The following is a 22,600-nucleotide window of genomic DNA, read 5'->3' on the forward strand; positions in this document are numbered from 1 at the left end:
TCTATGGAGGCATGGCCAGCTGTGATCCCAATTGGATTGTGCTCCAATCCACACATTTTATATACGTAAAGGGAATTTTATACCAAATTACTCACCTGACAGGTGCTCTATGGAATTTTCTCCATTCTTTCAGTTTTGAAGAATCATCTTTAAATCTGTCTTTCCAAAGAATACGTTTTATTGAAAGCACATGTTTAGTTGAAAAGCTGCAGTATGCATCAAACAAAATAAAGAAACTATAACATTTCAGTCTGGTCATACTCACTCAAATAAATAACTTAATTGCCCCACTGTGTCTTAGCATCATAAAACACAGAAAACACTATATTCCTGCTTCCTAAAATGTTTAATTTCTTTGGCTGCTAGACTCCTTTCAGCACTCAGACCAAGCATTATTTGTACACACGTACGGAATAGCCTAGTTTGTACTGAAATGAGCAATTGCGGGTGGTTGTGTCATTTTCATCTTTCCCATCTTTACTGGAACTGATACTATGATATAGGCATTAGAGTAGGAAGTTCATATTTTGGTAAATCCAGTGTTATCCAAAGAGGGTGGCTGAACTACCTAATATTCAAATATTTTTTATAACTGTAATTTCCTTCTGGCCTACATAATTTTCCTTCAGTCTATCAGAATTAGATTCTAGTTGATTAAGCCAGCAAGAACAGTATTACTCATCACATTTCCAATTATTATGCAGATCTAACATTAATGTACATTGCACTTCCTCAGCAGTGTTAATCAACACTTGTAATAGTAATCTTTTACCTTTTCTCATTTGCGAAATGCAAGATGCACCATTTCATTGCATAATCTATCCATTAGAGACTCTATATTCTGGTGTTGGTTGCCTGGAATAGAAGAAGCAATCAGTCAGAAGATGTCCTCGCAGTATGTATTATAGGATTGTGAATGTATCACTCACTCCAAAAGATGACAGTTCCTTTGCTTTAAAATAATCTAGTTAACTTTTTCATATTTCAACTATCTCAATATATGAAGTTAATTTCTAGACAGTATTGTTCAATGGATGGAATGAATAAAATCCAAAACTCCAGGACTGTGCAATAGATCAGCTGTCCCACTGAAGCAAAATCATGTTGCAAAATATTGCTATGATTGAGGTGATTTTAGAGTTTGTTAAACTTTTAAGCAATACAAAGAAAGGCATGTTTATTTTTATCGCTCTCCAAGTTTACAAAATTAGTCATAGAGTGATACAACATGTCCCAGCTTGTACCCTTTCCAGCTTGACAACATCTTTCCTATAACATGGTGCCCAGAATTGACCACAATACTCTAAATGCAGCTTCACCAACGTCTTATACAACTGCAACATGACCTCCCAACTTTGATACTCAATATTCTAACTGATGAAGATAAAAGCCTTAGCTGCATACACTGGTCATTTAAGTACCTACGTGCTAGAATTTCACTCCTCCTTAATGCCCAGAAGTGACTGTGGTCACAATGCTTTTAGTCCAGAGAATTATGACCAAGCTGTTAAATTCATCTGAAACAATGATAACATGATTTAAAGCATTAGACAAATTTGCAACAAGAATTTTGATTCTGTTCAGTGTATGTCGCATACTTAGCAATTGCACTTGAAAAAGATTCAAATTACATTCCCCTGTACTGAATATGAGTATGCAGATATAACTGTATTATCAAAACCCCTTATTCAAACTGCTCACCCTGTTCACCAATGGATCTCCACACTGAGAAAACCACTGTTGACATTTCCCTGTTATTTTTTTTACCCAATTCCCAACCCAAATCTTGCAGAATCCTATTGAGTAATGGATATCTATTAACTGGAAAGGAATCAAAATAGCAATGCATTTTCGCTGTCAAAAGATATGTACTACCAGCCACTTGTGCTCCATGGAGCATTAGAGGAGGCTTGAGAGAGGTAGACAATATCACAACCAGTTTATAATCGATGAATAGAGGAAAGCTATTCCAGTTAGCATATGGTTCAACGACCAAGGTCATCAGAAGTGTAAGGAAAAGATTTTTTACTTAGTGAATATAAACTAAGTTGTTACGTGGAATTCATTGCCTGTGAAGGTGGTGAATGCAGAAGGGAGAGAAAAGAGATTGCAGATGCTGAATAAATAACAGAACACTCGAAGAACTCAGCAGGTCAAGGAGCATTCATCACAACAAAAGGCGTAAGTCGGCTTTTTTTTAGATCGCGACCCTGTATTGGGACTAAGAGGGAACAGAAAATGTTACCAGTGTGGAGCAGTATGCAAGGGGGTGGGATAGAAGCTGGTAGGTGATAAGTGGAACCAGATGGGGAAGTCGACGATGAGCAGATGGAACCATGGGACTGAGGATGTGAAGGGTGAACATGGAGAGATGAAAACTAGGTGGATTGCTGAGTGTATGTGTGGGTTACATGAAGTTGGAAAATTTATCATTCAAGTCTTCAATATCTTCAATTTCAACTAACCCACACCACTAGTGTTCTCCTCCCACACACATTCACCTGTCCACCTTGTTTTCTTCTCCCTTTGTTCATCCCTCCCAACTCCTTACCCCACCTGGTTTCATCTACCCATATCTCTTATCCATCTGGTTCCACCTCTCACCTACCAGGCTTCTTCACAGCAGACAGTGAAGAAAGCTAATGGCATGTTGGCCTTCATAACAGGAGGATTTGGGTATAGGAGCAAAGAGGTCCTTCTGCAGGTGTACAGGGCCCTAGTGAGACCACACCTGGCGTATTGTGTGCAGTTTTGGTCTCCAAATTTGAGGAAGGACATTCTTGCTATTGAGGGAGTGCAGCTTGCACAAAGTGCAGCTCTTAAAGATAGCGGGGTCAAGGGATATCAGGAGAAGGCAAGAACTGGGTGCTGATTGTGGATGATCAGCCATGATCACAGTGAATGCCGGTGCCAGCTCCAAGGGCCGAATGGCCTACTCCTGTACTTATTGTCTATTGCCTATCCCACCCCACTACATACTGTTTCATACAGGCAATTTTTCCTGTCCCTCTCAGACCTCATGCAAGATCTCAATTCAAAATGTCTGAATGGATAGGAACTTGAGAAATAATAATTTTCAGGGCTAAAAGGAATAGGAATATGATTGCTCTACAAGGAGTCAATATAGATTGTTGGGCATATTAGCCTCTTTAGGCACTACAATGATTCTATAGCTGCAACGAAACTCTGGCTTTGAAAGCAGTGACCAGATCTTCTCTGCTTTATCAATTGTGAAAAAGTAAACAGGGCATAAAATACTCGTTAAAACACAGTAGCTAATTTATAGAATGTAATAAACGTAAATAAATTGAGGAGGATGATGGGCAATTGCAAGGGAGATAAAACTTAAAGTAGATGGGTAAATAAATTAAAATGTTCATTTTACAGGATATGGAGAAAGTATAGCTTTATATCTAATTAGTCAACTGTTTCAGAGTCAGAACTGTCACAATGGGCCAAATGATCTCCTGCTATGCTATGTGATTTAATGAAAGTATGATTAATTTCCAACAATTACGATAGTATTTAGTCAGCAAGGTGATCAGGTTACCAGTGAAAAACTTCAGTTATGAATTCTCAACCTCATTATTCATATCTTGGCACGGTAGGATATGCCACCACAGATATGAACTGAAAATTACCATTGTCCAAAAGGGGGCTGGACTACAGATGAATTTCCCTGCTGTCTACCACCAAGAAAGTTATTACTACCTCATCCCAGTGTCCATAGAGATACTCTGCATGTCACAATATATATTCCATCCATCCAGAGGCAAAATGGACATGACCTTTTCTGTGTGATAATTTGAAGGAAAATACAGGGAGTAGCAGTATCATTACTGCTGACCTATTTTCAACCTTCTTTGACTCTATCAGCACACGCGATATTATTGCTGCCACTGAAAAATCTCCATGTCTTACATTTGCTTCAAGCAAACATGCAAGCAATGATCATAACAATAATAGAGCCAATCTCAGTAAAATCCAGTATCAAATAAGGCTGTGTCACTACTCTGACACGTTACTTATTCTTTCTTGCTGCACACTTACACTTCAGCCCAACAAACTTTATGCAGACATGAAATTAATCTTCAAATTGATGGGACACTATTGCAAAACCTATGCAATTGCACACCAGAAGCAAGGTCCAACCTCAGAAGTCGAGTTGCAGTAAGCAGATCATTATTGCATTTGTTGGACTCAGAGTATGAGCTTTACAAAGGTATCATTAACTCGTTCACAGAAGCTTATGGGAGAATGAACCCTTCATGGGAGAATGGCACTTACGCTCAACATACACAAGACTTAGGTTGTCAACAACTCAACCCGACTGCACAATATAGCCCCCTGACAATATATGTTCATGGCAAAACCCTGAAAAGCAATGGGCGACTTCCCATATCTCGGGCACCACCTGTCGGCAAAGACAGACACCAATGAAGGCAATGATGAATTTCACCAGTGCAGCAACACATCTTTCGGTCAATTAAGAAAAATGAATTGTGGCTGACACAAAATTCATGGTCTTTGAGACAGTACGGAAATAGGCCTTTTGATCCACTGTGGACATCAAGTTCCTTTCTAGATCATCCCATTTCCTAGCACTCAACTCAGTCTTCTATGCCACTCGTTTCAAGTGCTCATCTAAAAACCAGAGTGGAATAAAAACATCCTCATTTCTGAGAGTGCCTACGTGAATATGTGGAATTATTTGCCACAGAAACCTGTAGAGGCCAAGTCAGTGGATATTTTTAAAGCAGAGATAGATAGATTTTTGATTGATACAGGTGTCAAGAGGTTATGGGGAGAAGGCAGGAGAATGGGATTGGGAGGGAGAGATAGGTCAGCCATGATTGAATGGGGGAGTAGACTTGGTGGGCCGAATGGCCTAATTCTACTCCTATCACTTATGACCTTAACGATGGAAACTGCACTGACGTGAGCTAGGACCCAACCATATTGGTGGATAATACACAGGCCTGATCAGGACAACAGATTTCCTTCCCTGAAGAACATTAATGGAACAGTTGGGTGTTCATAACATTTGAGTAGTTCCATTGTCACCTTTACTGAGATTAGCATTATAATTCCACGGTTATTATAGAGTCATACAACATAGAAACAGGCCCTTTGGCCTAACCTGCCCACACCGACCAACATGTCCCACCTATACTTGTCCCACCTGCTTGCGTTTGGCCCATATCCCTCTAAACCTGTCCTATCCATGTACCTGTATAAAAGTTATTAATTAAAGTATTTGAAATCAAATTCCCCAGTTGCAGTAGTATTCAAATTTATATCCACTCCAGCTGCTTATCCAGTTAATTATCCATAGTGTAATTATTACTTATGTAATTGGGACGTAAAAATCATCCTTGGAATTATCAACATGGTTTGCCCAACATATCTACAAATGGTAGAACATATTTTGTATGTAACTTTAGATCTCGTTTGTGCAGACAGGAAATGCCTCTATCACTCAGCATTTAGCTATTAAAATACTCTGATTATATATTACACATTGCATATTTCATACAAATCTCCATCTGTAATGCAGAACCATAGTATCCTGCATGGTCCTGACATATGCCTTTAGTTATTAGTCCGAATGCTACATTTCAGTCAATTACTTATATCAAAAAACAAATCTGCTGTCTCTTTTGTCATCAGTTATTTGTAGCTCTATCTGATATAAGAACATAAGAAGTGTTTTGTTTATTATTTATTTCGAACAGAATAAAAGTAGTAGTAGAAAAGAAGTAGGACCAAAGGTAGGACAATCAGCCGCTCGGGCCTAATTGTCCCATTCAATAAAATCATGGCTAACAAAATCTCAACTTCAGAATGACATTCCTACTCTCTTCCCATACTTCTTGCTTCTCTTGTGGTTCAAATAACTATAATTTGTGTACCTCAAATATATTTAATGAACCCTTCTACAATGCTCCAACATAGAGAATTCCATAGAGTTGCAAATGTCAAAGGAATCAAAAATGTATTCTAATCTCTATCTTTAATGGATGACTATTTTCAAACTGTGCCCTTGGGTCTGGATCACCCCACTTGCGCAAACATCATCTCAGCATCCACCATCTTAAAAAGCTAGTATACTTCGTATATGTCCTCATGCTTTTATTGTTTTTAATGCTCAGAAATTTCAAATCATTTCATGTGCCATTCTACTGTCACAGACATTTACTGTTGTACATGCTCTCTAATTTATGGGAATGCTTCCTTCTCAAGGCATTAAAACTGTTAAAGAATGATCCCAATACATCTCTGGTAAGTGAGCCGTGACTGACAAAATCAGTAGAGTAAATCAGAGTAAACAGCACTTATGATTTCACTGCACAGAGCACTAAGTGGAAAATTACCGAAGTAAATACAATATTCAAAACTTAAATTTAGGGGGGAAGCTACAACAGATTAATCATAGAAAACATAGTACAAAAGTACAAAGAGGTCAGGTAAAGAAAATGGGAGAAATATTTGATGAGCAGAACAATAATTAAATTCACTATGCTTTAATTATAATGTTGTTGTATGTTTAATGTTACAGCACTAAAGTGATACTACAGGAGCTTGATTGAATTATGTTTCTCTATATGAGCAACAACCCAAGGGGGCAAGAATTTGCGAGCAAGCTAAGAGTTAATTTCTTCCGATTCACCTGTACATGTAGTGAGAAATTATACAATGTCAAAGATTTAAGCCATGTTATCTGGCTGATATATATGCATGCATAAATGCACATTCCACATTGCGAGGCCATCTTGTAATTTAATATTGCAATTTCTCATTATTCTGTTTTCCTATAGCTTGCAACATGTTCATCTTTGAAAATGTGTTTTTATCATTTTTGATCTAAGCAGGAAATGTTTATGTAATCCTCTGTATTTTGCAGTACATGACTGCTGCAGCACCTATGCAAGGGACCTACATTCCCCAGTACACTCCTGTGCCTCCTGCAGCTGTCCCTGTTGAAGTAAGTATATGGATCTTGTACTCCTGATGATACATGCCTAGTTTGTTTAATTATTTTAACACAATACACAGAATGTTGAAAAATGTGATACGGTTTATTCAACTATTATAATCGATACCAAATCCTTCCCAAGCAGATAAGTTTTCATTGTTGGTAGGCTCATTATTCCTACCTGAAGTAAGTTTGATCAGTGGAAACAAGGAATTGCAGGTACTGGTTTATAAATAAAGTTTGATCAGTCCCAGCCCAGTTCATGCAGAGGTGGTTGATCTACCTGCAGGCTCACTTGGAAAGGTCACAAAATAATTATGGTTGCTATTATTTTTGAACATCATAGGGGTGTATTGTTCTGCTTCCACCACTGATGCACCTCAAGGTTGTGTATGTACTTGGCTCTCTGCTCTATTCTCGTTACACCCATTACTGCGTGACTAAGCACAGCACCAATGCCATTTATCAAGTCACTGATGACACCACTGTTGTTGGCCCAATTGAAGTGTAACTTCAGTGTAAGCATGTTGGGGAGTGATAGAATACCTGGTTGAGTGGTGCTGCAACAACAACTTCTCCCTCAACTTCAACAAAACCAAGGAACTAATAGTTGGGAGACCACATACCAGTTTTCATTAAGGGCCTGTCACACTAACGCGACTTTTCAGAGACTGTCTTCGACATTCAAGCTCAAGGGCACTCGCCTGAAAAACCTCGAGCTGGATCGGCCGTCAGCGGTGAAACCGCGAGCTGGATCGACCGTCTGCACACACACAAACACATCGCAAAGGCGGGGCCAGGGAAAGCGGGGGAGCGCTGTCTGAAATTCACAACCGCGATGAACAGGATAGTAAAAGACGGCTGGCACAATTACAGTAAGTGCTTTAGAGAGTGCGGGGGGGGGGGGGGAGAGAAGGGGAGAGAAGGGAGGGGAGAAGGAGTGGAGACACTTTTAAGGAGCCAGACAACTTAATAAAGTTTAGCGGGCATTTTACTTTACCGGTCGGTTTTCCTTGGTTCTGAAAACTCCAATGAGCCAATTAAAATGCCCGGTCAGCAAAGGAAATTGCCGACAGCTACCTCGACTGCCTAGCGACCCCACTCCACTGCACTATGAGTTCAAAAGAACCATGCTGACCAATTTTTACTCGTGGAAAATTTTTCGGCATGCTGAAAATGTTTCCTCGACTGAGGCCACGAGTATGCAAAAACTTCCCTCGAGCATGAAGGAGAGTTCCAGTGACCTCATAGGACCACGTGTCGACCATGCTGTGAGTTTGAGTCGAGCACAAACTCTTCTAAACTTGCAAATTAGGTCGCCGCAGTGGGATAGGCCCTAAAATGGTTCAGTGAAGGAGAGAGATAGCAACTGGAAATTCATGAAGTTGACATCTTAGATGACATATCCTGAGCCCAGCACATAGATGTAATCACAAAGAATATACACCAGAATCTCTCGTTTTTTGGAAGTTTAAAGAAATTTGTCAGGTCACCAAATGCTCTAAGAAACCTCTACTGATGTACTGTAGAAAGTATCCTGAATGGTTGCATCGTGGCCTGGCATGCATGGCATGGCAATTTCAATGCACAGAAATACAAGAGACTGCAGAGTGGTCGACATAGTCTGGCACATCACACGCATAACCCTCCCCTACATCTAAAGCATCTACATGAAGCACTGCCTCCAGATGGCAGCATTTATCTTCAAGGATCCACACCATCAGGTCTTCTTCTGGCAGTTACTATCACACAGGAGGTACAGAAGCCTGAAGCAACACTCACCAGATTCAGCAACAGCTATTACCCAACAATTATCAGGTTACTGAACTGTCCAGCATAACTCTAATGCTACCTCAGCCACAGACACTATGGACCGCCTCTTGCACCACCATGGACTGACTTGCTATCTAAATGTGTTTTGCATTAATGTCTTGATTTTGTATGGTAGTTATTGTTTTTGCTGTCTTGTGTAACTATGTATCATTTTTGTTTTGTCCCAATCTACATGCCTGTGATGCTGCTGAAAGATTTTCACTGTACCTGTACCACATCATACATGTGCATATATGACAATAAGCCTAAATAGACTTGACTTGACCTGCAACCTCTATCACTATCTCCATTAACTTCCTCCCTTTCTAACCTAATCATGTGTTTAGTTTAAGCATAGACAATTTTTTAGTACCCCTTATGAATTTTCACACCATCTCTATAACCTCCCAATCTACTGAGATTTTGACAGTATCCTCTTCTTTGGTAAAGCCATTACAAAGTAATCATTCACTAGTTGAGCCACGACCACTTCTTCTGCACATAAAATATCTTCTTTATCCTAATTTGCCGCTCCACCTTACAATTACACTGCCTTCTGAAGACTTTTTGCAATCCTTTTTGTACTGTCTGTCTTTCACTTCTTATACATTTCATTGCTTGTATTAGTTTCCTTTCCACTACTCATCTCATCTTTTTGTATTCAGTCTGGTTCTCACTAAATGTATTCATTTGACATGGATCACACAGCTTAACTTTTCTTTCTCTACCCTGTGCTGCCCCCTCACATTGTTCATTTGATTTTTCAGTCCTTAATGTAATTACCCATTCATGAATTCCAAATACATCATAACGTTTTGTTTTCTTTTACAAGGATTATTTATCGGTTCCTTTAAAATAATCTTACTGCCCTTCTGTTAGGTTTACTTTCGGCAGACTGAGTGAGCCGCTGTTCCTCAGAAGCTAAATTATGGCTACATTGATTGCAATCTTGCCTCTGAGATACCCACCGAAGACCCCACTCAGATCTAGACTGACACCACAGATTCCAGAAATGCAAGGATATTATTCTAACTATTTTCTAATGCATGTCTGAGTAATGTTCAACATTAACTCAATAATGTACTTACATTTTCACTCTTCAAATCTTTACCAATGACTGGATAGAAAATTGACTTCACAGAAGGAAACAAATGATATGGTGGAAGGTTGTATTTCAGACTAGAGGCCTGTGACTAGTGTGCTTCATGGATCTGTGCTAGGCTCATTGCTCTTTGTGGTTTAATATCAATGATTTGGGTGAGAGCGTACAAGGCATAATTAGTAAGCTTGCAGATGATACTAAAATGGGTGGTATTGTAGATAGTGAAGATGGTTATCAAAGGTTATGGCAGAATCTTCATCAGTTGGGCAAGTGGGCAGAGAAATGATGAATGGAGTTTAATGCAGATAAACATGAGGTGTTGCATTTTAGGAAGTTTAACCAGGACAAGATCTTCACAGTAAATGGTAGGGCTTTGAGGAGTGCTGTGGAGCAGAGGAATCTATTAGTGCAGGTACATCGTTCCTTGAAAGAAGCATCACAAGTAGATAAGGTGGTCAAGAAATCTTTCAACATAATGGCCAGAGTATTGAGTATAGAAGTGGGAATGTTATGTTATTGCTGTACAAGGTTGTGGTACAGCCACTGTTGGATTAATGTGTGACCCTGCTATAGGAAATGTGTTAAGCTGGAAAGAGTTCAGGGAAGGTTTACGAGAATGTTGGCAGGACCTGAGTCCCTGAGTTATTGGGAGAGTTGGGCAGGCTGGGACTGTATTCCTTGGAGCTGAGGAGAGGTGATCCTACCAAGATCCCGAGGGGTATAGATAAGGTAGATGCACATCGTCTTTTACCCAGAGCAAGGGAATCAAGAAACAGATGACATAGGTTTAACGTGGGAGGGGAAAGATTTAATAGGAATCTGAGGAGCAATGTTTTCACACAGAGGGTATTGGGTATATTGAATGAGCTGCCAGAGGAGGTCGTTGAGGATGAAGCTATAATAACATTTAAAAGACATTTTGACTTCTACATGAATAGGAAAGGTTAAGAGAGATCTGGGCCCAATGTGGGCAGATGGGATAGTGTAGACGGGACACCTTGATTGGCATGGACAAGCTGGCCTGAAGGGCCTGATTCCTCATTGTATGACTCTATAAAGGACAGTAATCATGGCCATGCAACCAAAGTTGTATTTTTCAGAAAAGTTAAGCACGAGACACAATTGAAACTTAAGTTTTAACAACAGAAAAAGGCATTGAGAGTTTGAATGTAAGAAAATTAATCAAAGATAACTTTCTTCAGCTTATGCTTTACCAATAATTTAAGAACTAAATGGGCACATGGCATACTAAACCAAAAGGCATAGGGAGCTTGCAGTTTGATCTGCAGGCTTGCAGTGAATTAGTTAAAGCACAAATAAAAGACAACAGGTAGTGTTGCTGCCCACACAGAAATCAAAGACAAACCAGGATAATTTTCAGTTTGGAAATAACAATACAAGTCATACGAGATATAAAGCATGCTGCTCTTTTGACATCACTTGTTTTATATTTCTAGGGCAGGGTGGTCCAGACCTTGAGGGCACAGTTTTAAGGTGAGCGGGGAGGAAATTTAAGGTGAGAGAGTCAGGCAGCATCTGTGGAGGGAAATGGACCTAACCTTTCCTTAGACAGATGGAATAGGGGGATAGAAGGCTGAAAAGAGAGATTGGTTGGAGCAAAGCCTGGCAAGTGGGTACAATTTAAAAATGCATTTAGACAGGAACATATAGAAAAGCATGGAGGGATATGAACCTAACGCAGGCAAATGAGATTGGGGTAGATAAGTTCATAAGTTCATTTATTGTCACATACACCAATTGGCGTAGTGAAACTCACTGGCCAGGTCAGTCATACAATTTAAGCATCATGGTTGGAATGATTGAGGTGTGCTGAATGGGCCCATTTCAGTGCTGTACAATTCTGTGATTCTATGACCGACATTCGTTTACGCAAGGGGAAGAATGCTGTCTCTCTCTCTTTGGAATGATGCTCTTGCAGTTTCAAGGTGGACTGTGTCACCACACTGGAGGTGAGTACTTGGTCTCAACAATTTTGCTTCCTTCCTAACTTCAGGATGTTGTTGCTGATACCTCCCCACAGACGGTAGCGCCTTCATCACAGGATGCCAGTGGCCAACAACAGCAGATACCAGTGGAAACAACCAATGAACATGCGCCTACCTATTCTTACCAACAAGCTAAGTAAGTAATCCTTTTGGTGTTGGTGTCTTAGTAAAAAGGTAAGTCAAAATAAATAAATAAAATATCCAACAATTGAATGAGATGCAATCTACCATAGCTGCTCATGTGCTACAGCTGACTTGAGGGTCTAAGCTGTGGGGGAGGTTAGGCAGACTACGACTTTATTCCTTGGAGCACTGGAGGCGCTTGTATAAGGGATGATCTTATACAAGTGTATACATTTCATGAGTCGAATAGATGGGTTGAATGCACACAGTCCTTTTTCTCAAAGAGTAGAGGAATCAAGACAAGAGGGTATAAGTTTAATGTGAGAGGATAAAATTTAATAGAAACCTGAGGAGCAACATCTTCGCACAGAGGGTGGTGGAACGAACTGGCAGCGGAAGTGGTTGATACAGGTACAATAACAACATTTAAAGCATTCGGATAGGTACATGGATTGAAGGGATATGGGCCAAACATGAGTAACTGGGACAAGCTTAGATGGCGCATCTCGGTCAGCATGAATAAGTTGGGCTGAGGGGACTGTTTCCCAACTGAATGACTATATCTTATTTCTTCACCTTATTTATGGTACGCTATCTGATATTCTTCTCACTCTACAGATAGTAAACGGGACTGAAAACAGGAATCATGAGCTGAAAATTGCCTTGAACCAGGAAACTTCAGTAAATATGAAGGTGGCTTCCAGTTTGCACAGGCGTCAAATGAATGCTTTTTATTTCCTACCTTACCTGACAAAAAAAGTGTTTTTATGTGCTGTGCAAATGGTTCAGTGATGTAGTCTGACAGTTTAATTTTGCTATAAAAGCTTATTTTTAAAAGAGAAAGAAAATCCCACAAGGGGAGTTGTTTTGACTTTTCATTCAGATGAACAAGTAAAATATAAATGATTTGTATGTTCAGATAGACTTAGGAATTGTAAGACTGACAAGTTTGGAAGAGAAAGGAAGCTGCAGTGTTTTAGGAAAGTTTAATAGTCTTCCTCTGATATTAAGCTACTCTTTTTTTCATGTCTTTTATTAATTTGTAGGTTTTTCAGAAACGTTTAGCTAAGATTTATCTTGACTCTTAATTGCCTTAATTTTGAAGACGTCAGGCTCTCAAAGCCAGCTGTCAACATTGCGTTAGTAATTCTAGATTGAAATTATGTGCTTGGACCAAGTGGTTGGTGCAAGAATTTGATAAAAGCTTAACTTTATAGGGAGGTAAAATGCTAATAAGCTGTACAGGTTAAAACAAAAACAAAAAAAAAAAAAATTTGTTGCTTGAATTCTTTTGCAGAAGAACATGGTTTTATTGATAAAGAACAAGGACGACTGACAAAATCTAAAAAAAAAATTGCTGAGACATTTCATGAATTTTGTCTTAAAGCATTGGAAACTGACAATTTGCAAAGGCAGAAAGCATTTTGTGATTTGAAAAAGAAACTGTATGGTACAAAATACAGTTTATCGCTTAAGGCAGATTGTTTTATTTACGAAGCATAATTGCTAGCAACAGAATTAGTGCTTTATATTTGCAATCTTTTTTATTAGCTTAATTTTTTTTAGTCTGCTTTGCTTGTCACCTTGCAGATGCAATCTAAAGAGTAAAAGGTGCGAACTAGATAAATAGGAGCTTATGGTTAAAAATAAATCAAAGCAAAAGCAATAGATTGAAGAAATTGTGGACAATTTCTGTAGTCTTTAATTTTCATAGTTGTGGATCAAATGCAGCCTAAGGATGGCCTATTTTATACCAAAGATGAAGTGACACCCTAAAGCAGTCAAGAAGCTAGAGATTTTTTCTGTTGTTTTTTAAATCTTTATTTGACCTACATGGCCGGACCAGTTCTTACTTTATTTTCTTTAAACTTTTCTTCCACTGGTTACTCTCTATAACACATACACAGTAAGAATGTTCATCTAAAAATATTGGTGGTGCACTGGTATTTGGGAGCGGGGTGGGGGTGGGGGGGGGTCCATGTACATCTAAAGAAGGATTAATTTTGTAAAATACCAATTTTTCTGTCCTGACTTTGGCCTTAACACTTGTTTGTAAATGTGCATTATATGTTACCTTTGCAAAATTTATTACTTTTTCAGTCTTCCTTCATACTTTATGCATCTGGATAGCCCATTTATCTACCTCAGTCTATACCATCTCCCATTGTGCTGAGCAGCTGTTATCCAGCATTTTGCAAAGCTTCAGTTCCCCCAAGCTACCTGCCCAACCTTTTTATGTGCCCAGCGTTTCTTGTGTGCAGATTGCCTCCGCGGGGCAGTGATAAAGGTACACATCAGGTCTTTAGCAGCCTCTAAAAAGTTACTGTATGCCCAGGTTTGGAGATTTTATTACACAATCATGCAGGTAATTGTAGTAGACAAAACAGCCCCTGCCCCAGTGGCTTGTCACTTTTATACCTAACAACTAAAAACAAAATCTAATATTAAAAAGTTCAATATATTCTTTTTGTAAATTAAAGGTATGACTTTGTGCTGGAGCTATATTGATAGTATGTTTACTGTCAAATCATAGCAGATTATAGTCTCCATTTTTTTGGGACCTGAATAAGAAATTATATGATTTTAACTGTGGAAAAAAATCACTATCTTTGATATTTGTGTAGTATCACATGGTACCTAATATGCTGTACAAATTATGAAATTGCATTTCCCATTCTAAGAGATAAATATTGCTCCTATAGCATGTCACTGCATTCATTTTATGGCACCCTGCAAAACTTTGTGTTAATGAGAGCAAACAATTTTGGGTCAAGAGTGGTTCTGATTTATTAACATTCTGGATGTGGTACATGATTAAAAAATTACTCTTTTCATCCTGATTTCGAGAAAGATATTGCTGACAATCAAGTTTTTGAAGTGAGGGAGAAAATCGGGAGGAAAAGAGTTGATATGCTGGGAGATATGAATAATGTACAGGAAATAGGGTTTAGGGCAGATGTTGCCAATAAACAGAGCCAAAGAAAGAAGTGTGCTGGAGTGACCATTGAGCCTGCCTCTAAAGATGCAAAATATGTGCCTGCTCTCATCAGAAGCTCAGAATAATGTCAAATGGATGCTTAAATTGTGCATTATTACATTTTAAATCCTAATTCCGTCCTTCTAGAATGTGACTTTTCAAAATTTTAACTCTTTGTTTAATAGGTTCCAATTTATTTTCTTAAATATAATTAATATTTTGCAAACTTGTTGCAGGATAGATCAAATTAATTTGCTTTCATAATTTCAACATATTTTCCAACCGAAATAAGTTTTATTGGACTGTCATTTAATTATTTTTAGACATCATGTTAGCTTCGATAATTTGAAGGGCCTACTTCATGTTTATTTCAAATTACTACTAGGTTACTTGCATATGCTATAACAACCCCCACCTTCTGTTTAAAGACAACTCTCCAAAGTTGATCAGAAAATTAGCACAGCATAAGTTGGAAAAAAGTAACTTTTTTTCCATTTTTTTCAATTTCATCTACGGTTCTTTAGGGGGATCATTGGACTTAATCAGTGGAAAGGCAAACATTTTTCTTTATGACGATATGGAATGGGAGTAGAGGTTGAAGCAGTATTCCTCCTCCTGGCTCCACAGCATGTGGGCAGTGTAGCAAACCTATACGTTTCTCATGCACTTCTATTTGCCGTAACCCTCCCCACACAAGAGCTACTACTGGATTAAGTTAATCCACAACAAATTGGTGGTTTGCCTGAATAGAATTGGCTATAAACATTTAGATCTAAAAACAGACCTCACTGAATGTTGCATCTTTTAAAGAATGTAACGTTGAACATTTGAAGGGCCTGAAATGCTGTCCTTATTGAAAACAGATATGCGTTATGTTGAATTATTGCAGCAGTAGTATGTAACACATTCCCCAAATAGGAACTGGATGAGGTTTCAGTCTCCTACTTTTTGATTACCAGGTATTTTGACAGGCAACCACACACACCACATCACTGAAATGTATGTCTAAATTACATAACTGATCAAAACAGCATCTCTTTCAAATCCTCAAATTGTCGAAACAAATGTCATTTTGAACCATTTTGCAAATGAGAGAACAGATGTTCATTTTTTGACAATAATCCTTTTTTGATTATGCAATGGTGTTTTATAGTGCATTATTACTCAAACTGACATGGATCTGAGAGGAGGTAGCCCAATGAGATGGAATGAGTGCAATATACAACTTATCATTTTGACCTTTCCCCTGCCGAGTTCCCAATACTGACCAGACTCGTGTATCATTTTCTTCAGGGGAGTTGAGTTTAAACTGAACTTAAGAAAATGTGCTAGAATTCACCTATGCTGAATAATGGGTCCTTGTAATCATTTTTAACCAAGGGATAATAGTAAATGTGACTCTATAGAATTAAATTGTCCTAAAGTGTACATTTCAGGGTTAAGGGTCACCTTTTGATGTTAAAGATACATAAATTAATGTCAATTCAACTGATAATAACTGTGAAGTTAGACCACTGCTTGACAGATAATCCCTAGGATGGCCTACTTAGACAGGCCTGTGCTGTAAATATTAATACAGTATCACCATTTCCAGTTTTTTTAAATCAAATTGGCTTTTGGCATACTTGTGTGGTACGTCAGATTGAATTTCCAAATATGGATGTTTGATATTTAATAGTGCTGCTACCCAATCATGAAATTTTATTTTAAAGTGTATATGTGTTTATGCGATAAAGACACTATTGCCTTTGAGGCTCTTCAAAGCACTTATCCCCAAATTTGTATCTAATTAGTGTAGAGATATTTATATTGTTATTGGTATCCTTGTTTTTCATCAATGTAAAAGTACAAATCACAAAGAGGAATGCTAATAAGACATTGTATTGCTTCAAACAATTTGCACACAAGACATGCACATCAAATTAGTTGTTTTTTTTGTTTGCTCTGGCAGTTTCTATTCAGTGTTATCATGGGGTCATTTTCTGCTAGTAATCCTCCAGTTGCAGTGTCAATGTTACATCCACAGAAAGCTTTAACAACAAAATTTTAACATTTCTGAAGGGAACTCCCTTCCAAGTTGCCTTTTCGTTAATAACCAAAGTGCCCAGTGATGGTTAGTTTTCAAACCACCGAAAACTGTATTTGATTGATACAGATATAGCACGAGTTTGGGCTTGACATTTGGCTCACAGTTCATTCAGCCAGACATCTGAGATTCTGCCAAGGTTCAGGGTTTAGTCCTTTTAAATATTTCCATATTGTCTTGGCATGTTTGACTGACCAGAGTGACTCCCAAGGCAGCTTATGTTTCTTTAATATAGGATGTTAAAAAAAAAGTGGAATGTGAAAATTTAAGTTCCTATTGTGGGTGTAATATCAACACTGACTGTCAATTTGTAGCATCATGACTGGAGAAGGTCCCAGTTTGAGATCCTTCAGGAAGTACATTGACATACCAGTTGATAACTTTGCTAAATTAGTACATGCAGATGTTGAGACTGCTCTGTGTATCAATTCAGATCTATGCTGCTTTGTCCAGACACAAAAGTTTTCATCATTTATAACCTCAAAAGAAAAATGTTTTTTCTGACTTTTCATATTCTGGCAGGCAGTCAGATCAAAATATATATTTAACCTTCTAAGTTCTTTGATATTTTTTAAAGAGATTACATTTCCACCTTAGTTATTGCTTGTTCTTAATATAAAATCAAATAAATATTTGGATGATAAATGTTTAGATTGAACTACAAAACTAATGCAATGACAATTCTTTGAAAAGAATCTCAACAGTGGTGAAGCTGCATTAATTGTCCTAAATTGAATTAGGAATTTATCAAAAATAGTTTGCTCGGCAAATAAAATGTCTGCCACGACAATCGATAAATCAAAAAGTACACTTCCTTTGGAAGCAATTTGCAGTAATGTTCATTTTAGAGGCACTGACTGATTTTGTGATGATCCCACAGTGTATGGACATTCAGTCATGAAACAAAACAAAACTTAATGATTATAAAGCTCCTCACATCCAAGTGGTGTGTTTTAATGTTGCTCATCATCATGTTGGGAAAGCAACAGAACTTGGAGGGTTAAATGACATTCCCTTCTGTCTGGTATTGATTTTTTTTTTCATTTGTTTCAAACCTGGACAGGGAAACTCTGTAACCTGGTCCCACGCCAGGGTTATTTCACCCGTCATTAAATTATGAACGTTTTTTTTAATTTATGAAGACCTTTTTTGTACAGATTTTTTTCATTTAAAAGAAACTCATAGAGATGTCTATAAAATCAAGAAAGTTGGTTTTTTAAACTTGTGTTTCAGTTGTGTCACAGGCATGCTGGGCATCACTTTGTCTAGCAGTTCTTTCATTATCTGTTTGCTCCTGGAAATTTATGTAGATCAGTGGATGTTAGGTTTAAAATTCTGTTTTCTTTGAAGAAGCTTTCAATAAAAAAGAAATCTTTAAAAACATGTTTCAGTGTATGCTTTTCTTGTTTTACTTGCATATTTAAATATTACTCATAGCAAGGGTTAAGCCATCCACAGCACCATGGCTAGATGGATACCAATGTGCTTTTTGTGCAAAGTTAATCATCTTTTCCTCCCTCAAAATCCATAGCCAACTAAATCCAGCACAACTTCCGTTTTACATCAAGAGATTTTCACCTGCTCTTGTTAGCCATCTTAAACTTTAGCTCTCTTCTTTTTTTCCGACTAATTTATCTCTGGGATGGCTTGTTTAAATGGCAACTTCACTAGACTGTCTCTATTCAACTCTCAAGTGCTTTAATTCTTTAATCACATCAAATTCATGCTAAGTCCTTCTGATTCTCTCTGTACCAAATAGACAAACGAATATTGTTTTCATTTACAATGTTTTCATGTTTTCATTTAGCTCTATCTTATGGTAATTTTAACCATATTTTCCATTCCATTATGCAGCTCATTTACACTAATTTGCCAAAGAACAATCCCTTTCATAAATTTAAATTAACACTCCGCATATTTTCAAAAGCTATTAGAAAAAACTCTTCTGACCAAATTCAGTTTCTGCCTTTTGCCATTCTCTTATCTTTCTTGTAAGTGTTATATAGTTAAGTGTAACGAATCAGAGATGAATGAATTCAATTTACAAAATAACAGAGATAGCTAATGTAGCTGAGATAGTAATCACTGGCAGGTATTAAGTTCAACATGTTTAACTGCCAACATAAAAATGGGAGATCCCTCATCAAAATGATTCTAACTTCCACATCTCAACAAATTTCATTTGGATCCAATTATGAAAATCATGGACTAAACCAGTGTTTCCCAAAGTGGCGTACGCGTATCCCCAGGGGAATGCGAAAGGTCTTCAGGGGGTGCGCGTCAGATTTAAAGCCGAAAAACAATCTGACGTCGAACGGACATGACGTCAAAAAGCTGAAAAATATATAGATTTTTCTAAGTGTTTCAGTGTTTCATACCTATTTATCATTTCGGCTTCATATGCATTCGACGTCAGATTGATTTTCGGCTTAAAATCTGATGGGGAATGAACGAACATGACATCGAAAAGCCTCTGTGGCAATCGCAGCAGCTTAGAGTCACTGCCACCATTTTACAAAAGCAAGATCAAGCTTTTGTAACAACACTAATATTAGATGTCGAATCGCAACTGAGGTTGAAATTAACAACTACAGAGCCAAATTTTGCCAAAATATTTTCCCAACGTAAGCAATTTCATCCTTCATATTCATGATAAATTATTTTAATTAAAAATGTATTTAATGGATACTTTATTAATTTTATTCTAGTAATTATACATTATATTATGGAAAACTTGTTCACATGCATACTTAATCCAAAATTAAAATTATGCAATTTTTATCGACTTTTACAATGAAATACGATTGTTTTTAACGAGGGGTACAAGATGCTTACGAAAATTTACGAAGGGATACATGGCTATCAAAACTTTGGGAATCACTGGTCTAAACTATTTGCCAACGTACTGCCAAGTCATGGATAAATAGCCTGGAAAATAGATTGCAAGTGGCGGATATGTCACAATCAGTAAGTTTTGAAGCCGATAGTTAAATCTTTTCTTAATTTTCTTTAAAATGGTGCTATGAGTCTGACAGTATGAGGGAGGATGTCTATGAATAATAGTACAAATGTCATTGCTTCACGGTTTCCAATAGGATGCTTAATGGGAACCTGATTGATGGCGCAGTCTGGTTGATGACTGGGCAATGTGCAGAAAAATGCAAAAACTACATCCCCGTCCCCAACTAATCAGTCTTAACAGTCTTTAACACATTGACAAAAAGCAAAATTGGGATTGGAGTTTGATAGCTGTGGAAGCTGCAATTCATTTCCACCACTTCTAAAGTTCTGACATTGAGACATCTACTAAAATGGAAATGATTAAAAATAATTAACTACATATTTAGAAATAAGCACTATCATACAAGTCAATATGCTTTAGTTTAAAAACAGAATTTGGCATCCCCCTTTGCTGAAAAACCTTCATAAATTCTTCATTAAAATCAGGAATCTCAGATCGTGCACTAATTCTGACCTGATTCAGGATTAGAGAGGTGATGTTATCAGCTTGTAATGCTTCATATTGACTCCAGATGCTTTAAGATCCCTGGTTATACAGCAAACAGGGTCTCATCCCGAAAAGTCACACATTCCTTCTCTCCAGAAATGCTGCCTGTCCCCGCTGAGTTACTTCAGCTTTTTGTGTCTACTGTATCTTTGGTTTAAACCAGCATCTGCAGTTCCTTTTTACACACTGACAAGGAAATTTTCTGTTTATTACCAACTTCAATTTTGATTATTCATAGATACATAGATGCATAGACAATAAGTGAAGAGGTAGGCCATTCAGCCCTTCGAGCCAGCCCTGCCATTAAATGCGATCATGGCTGATCATCCACAATCAGTACCCCGATCCTGCCTTCTCCCCATACCACTTGATTCCGCTAGCCCTAAGAGCTCTAACTCTCTCATGAATGCATCCAATGAATCGGCCTCCACTGCCTTCTGAGGCAGAGAATTCCACAAATTCACAACTCTGTGTGACAAGTTTCCTCATCTCAGTTCTAAATGGTCTACCCCGTATTCCATTAACCATGTTGATAATCACATGGAAGAAGCGATGAAAGTGCAAGAAAATATAAGTATCAGAATGCAGACTTCCATGCCCATAACCCGACAGAAGATATCTGCTGGTCTGGGTTTGCCAAAGGATGAAAGAGCCACCATAAAGCAAACATCTATCATTTTATCCTCACAAATTGGCTTATTCGAGATGTATCTTTACAGGACAGAGTTGAAAAGTGTAACCACTTCACAAGATTGAATCCTATCTTTATAGCAAAGATATTCACCTCAGTATAAAGCCAGTACAATGGCGTGGCCCAATCAGTCCCATGTTTATCTTCACACCATATGCAAAAATGGCTGCCAAGTTGAGGACTAGTCTATTCTTCTTCCATTACTGCCTTGAAACTAATTGGATTATGGTTATTAGTCCAGTACTCTCCCACTGACACATCAGCCACTTGCCCAATTTAGTAGGGCTTTCTCTGGTAGGACCATCTACAGATTGCTTCTGAAAACTTTCTTGAATACATTTAACAAATTCTGCTCCGTCTAATCCCCTAGCACAAGATACAAGATACAAGATACAAGATAGATTTATTCATCACATGTGCCAGATGGCACAGTGAAATGAAATTCCCATACAGCCATACAATAAAAAAAGGGACACAACACACTATAGGGTTTGACATAAAACATCCCCACACAGCAGAATCAAAGTTTCCCACTGTGTGGGAAGGCACCAAAGTCAGTAAATTCATCGTCAGTAAAGGAAGGCACTAAGGCAATCTCAGTAAATATTTGGAAAGTTATAAACATCTACAATTACAACCACATTATTCCTATGACAATGAGTGATTCCAAAAATATTTGTTCCTCTATTTCCCGCAATCTAATGAGGGGCCTACAAAGTAATTCCATCAAAGTGATCCCCCAACTTTTTTAATGTCTGTTTTGCCCATTGTTACTCAATGTTCATTCCCATGATATCCTCTTGAAGTAGTGCTGTGACGTTCTCCATAATCGGTAGTGCATTACTCCTCCCACCTCCACCTCTATCATAACAGACACAGTGATACACTGGAACATTGAGGGCCCTGCCAGCCCTGCCCATCTCTAAACCATGTTTCTGTAGGAACTTTAATATCACAATCCCACTGCGTTTCTGTGTTGAGCTCACATGCCTTACCTGTGATGTTTCATGCATTAAAAAGCAGCTGAGCTGTCAAGCATTCCACACACCTTGTCCTGTCCTGCCCCTGCTTTCCTAAATATTAAAATCATACTTAATTTAATTTATTATGAATCTAATTCCTATTGTTCAATGAACCTAGCAAATGTTCATATCCTGTTTATAAAGATATGTACGATATAAAACATAAGAATGCTTCAGGATAATTGACTATTGAAATTTAATAAGATAATTCTTAATAAAAATGTTCATTTTGTGATAAACTCTTTCTGCTAAATTGATGAAACAGTATAATGAAAACATTCTATAAATATTCTTAAA

General features: G+C 37.9%; 1 protein-coding gene across 7 annotated transcripts in view; it reads left to right on the top strand.

Annotated features, from left to right (window-relative positions):
* rbms3 (RNA binding motif single stranded interacting protein 3) overlaps nt 1-18,465 on the top strand; it is a 1,345,529-nt gene extending 1,327,064 nt beyond the window's left edge. For 3 of the 7 annotated variants that reach the window (XM_033047243.1, XM_033047258.1, XM_033047284.1), the window contains 3 exons: nt 6,905-6,985; nt 11,905-12,032; nt 12,638-18,465. In XM_033047243.1, the coding sequence (XP_032903134.1) occupies nt 6,905-6,985; nt 11,905-12,032; nt 12,638-12,641 (213 nt within the window). In that variant the 3' untranslated portion in view covers nt 12,642-18,465. Of the gene's footprint in view, nt 1-6,904; nt 6,986-11,904; nt 12,037-12,637 lie in introns of those variants that run through there. The other 4 variants (XM_033047251.1, XM_033047291.1, XM_033047268.1 and 1 more) reach the window with 3 other exon arrangements.
* Nucleotides 18,466-22,600: the final 4,135 nt, after the last annotated feature.

The sequence above is a fragment of the Amblyraja radiata genome, chromosome 2 (genome assembly GCF_010909765.2).
Source record: "Amblyraja radiata isolate CabotCenter1 chromosome 2, sAmbRad1.1.pri, whole genome shotgun sequence".
NCBI lineage: Eukaryota > Metazoa > Chordata > Chondrichthyes > Rajiformes > Rajidae > Amblyraja > Amblyraja radiata.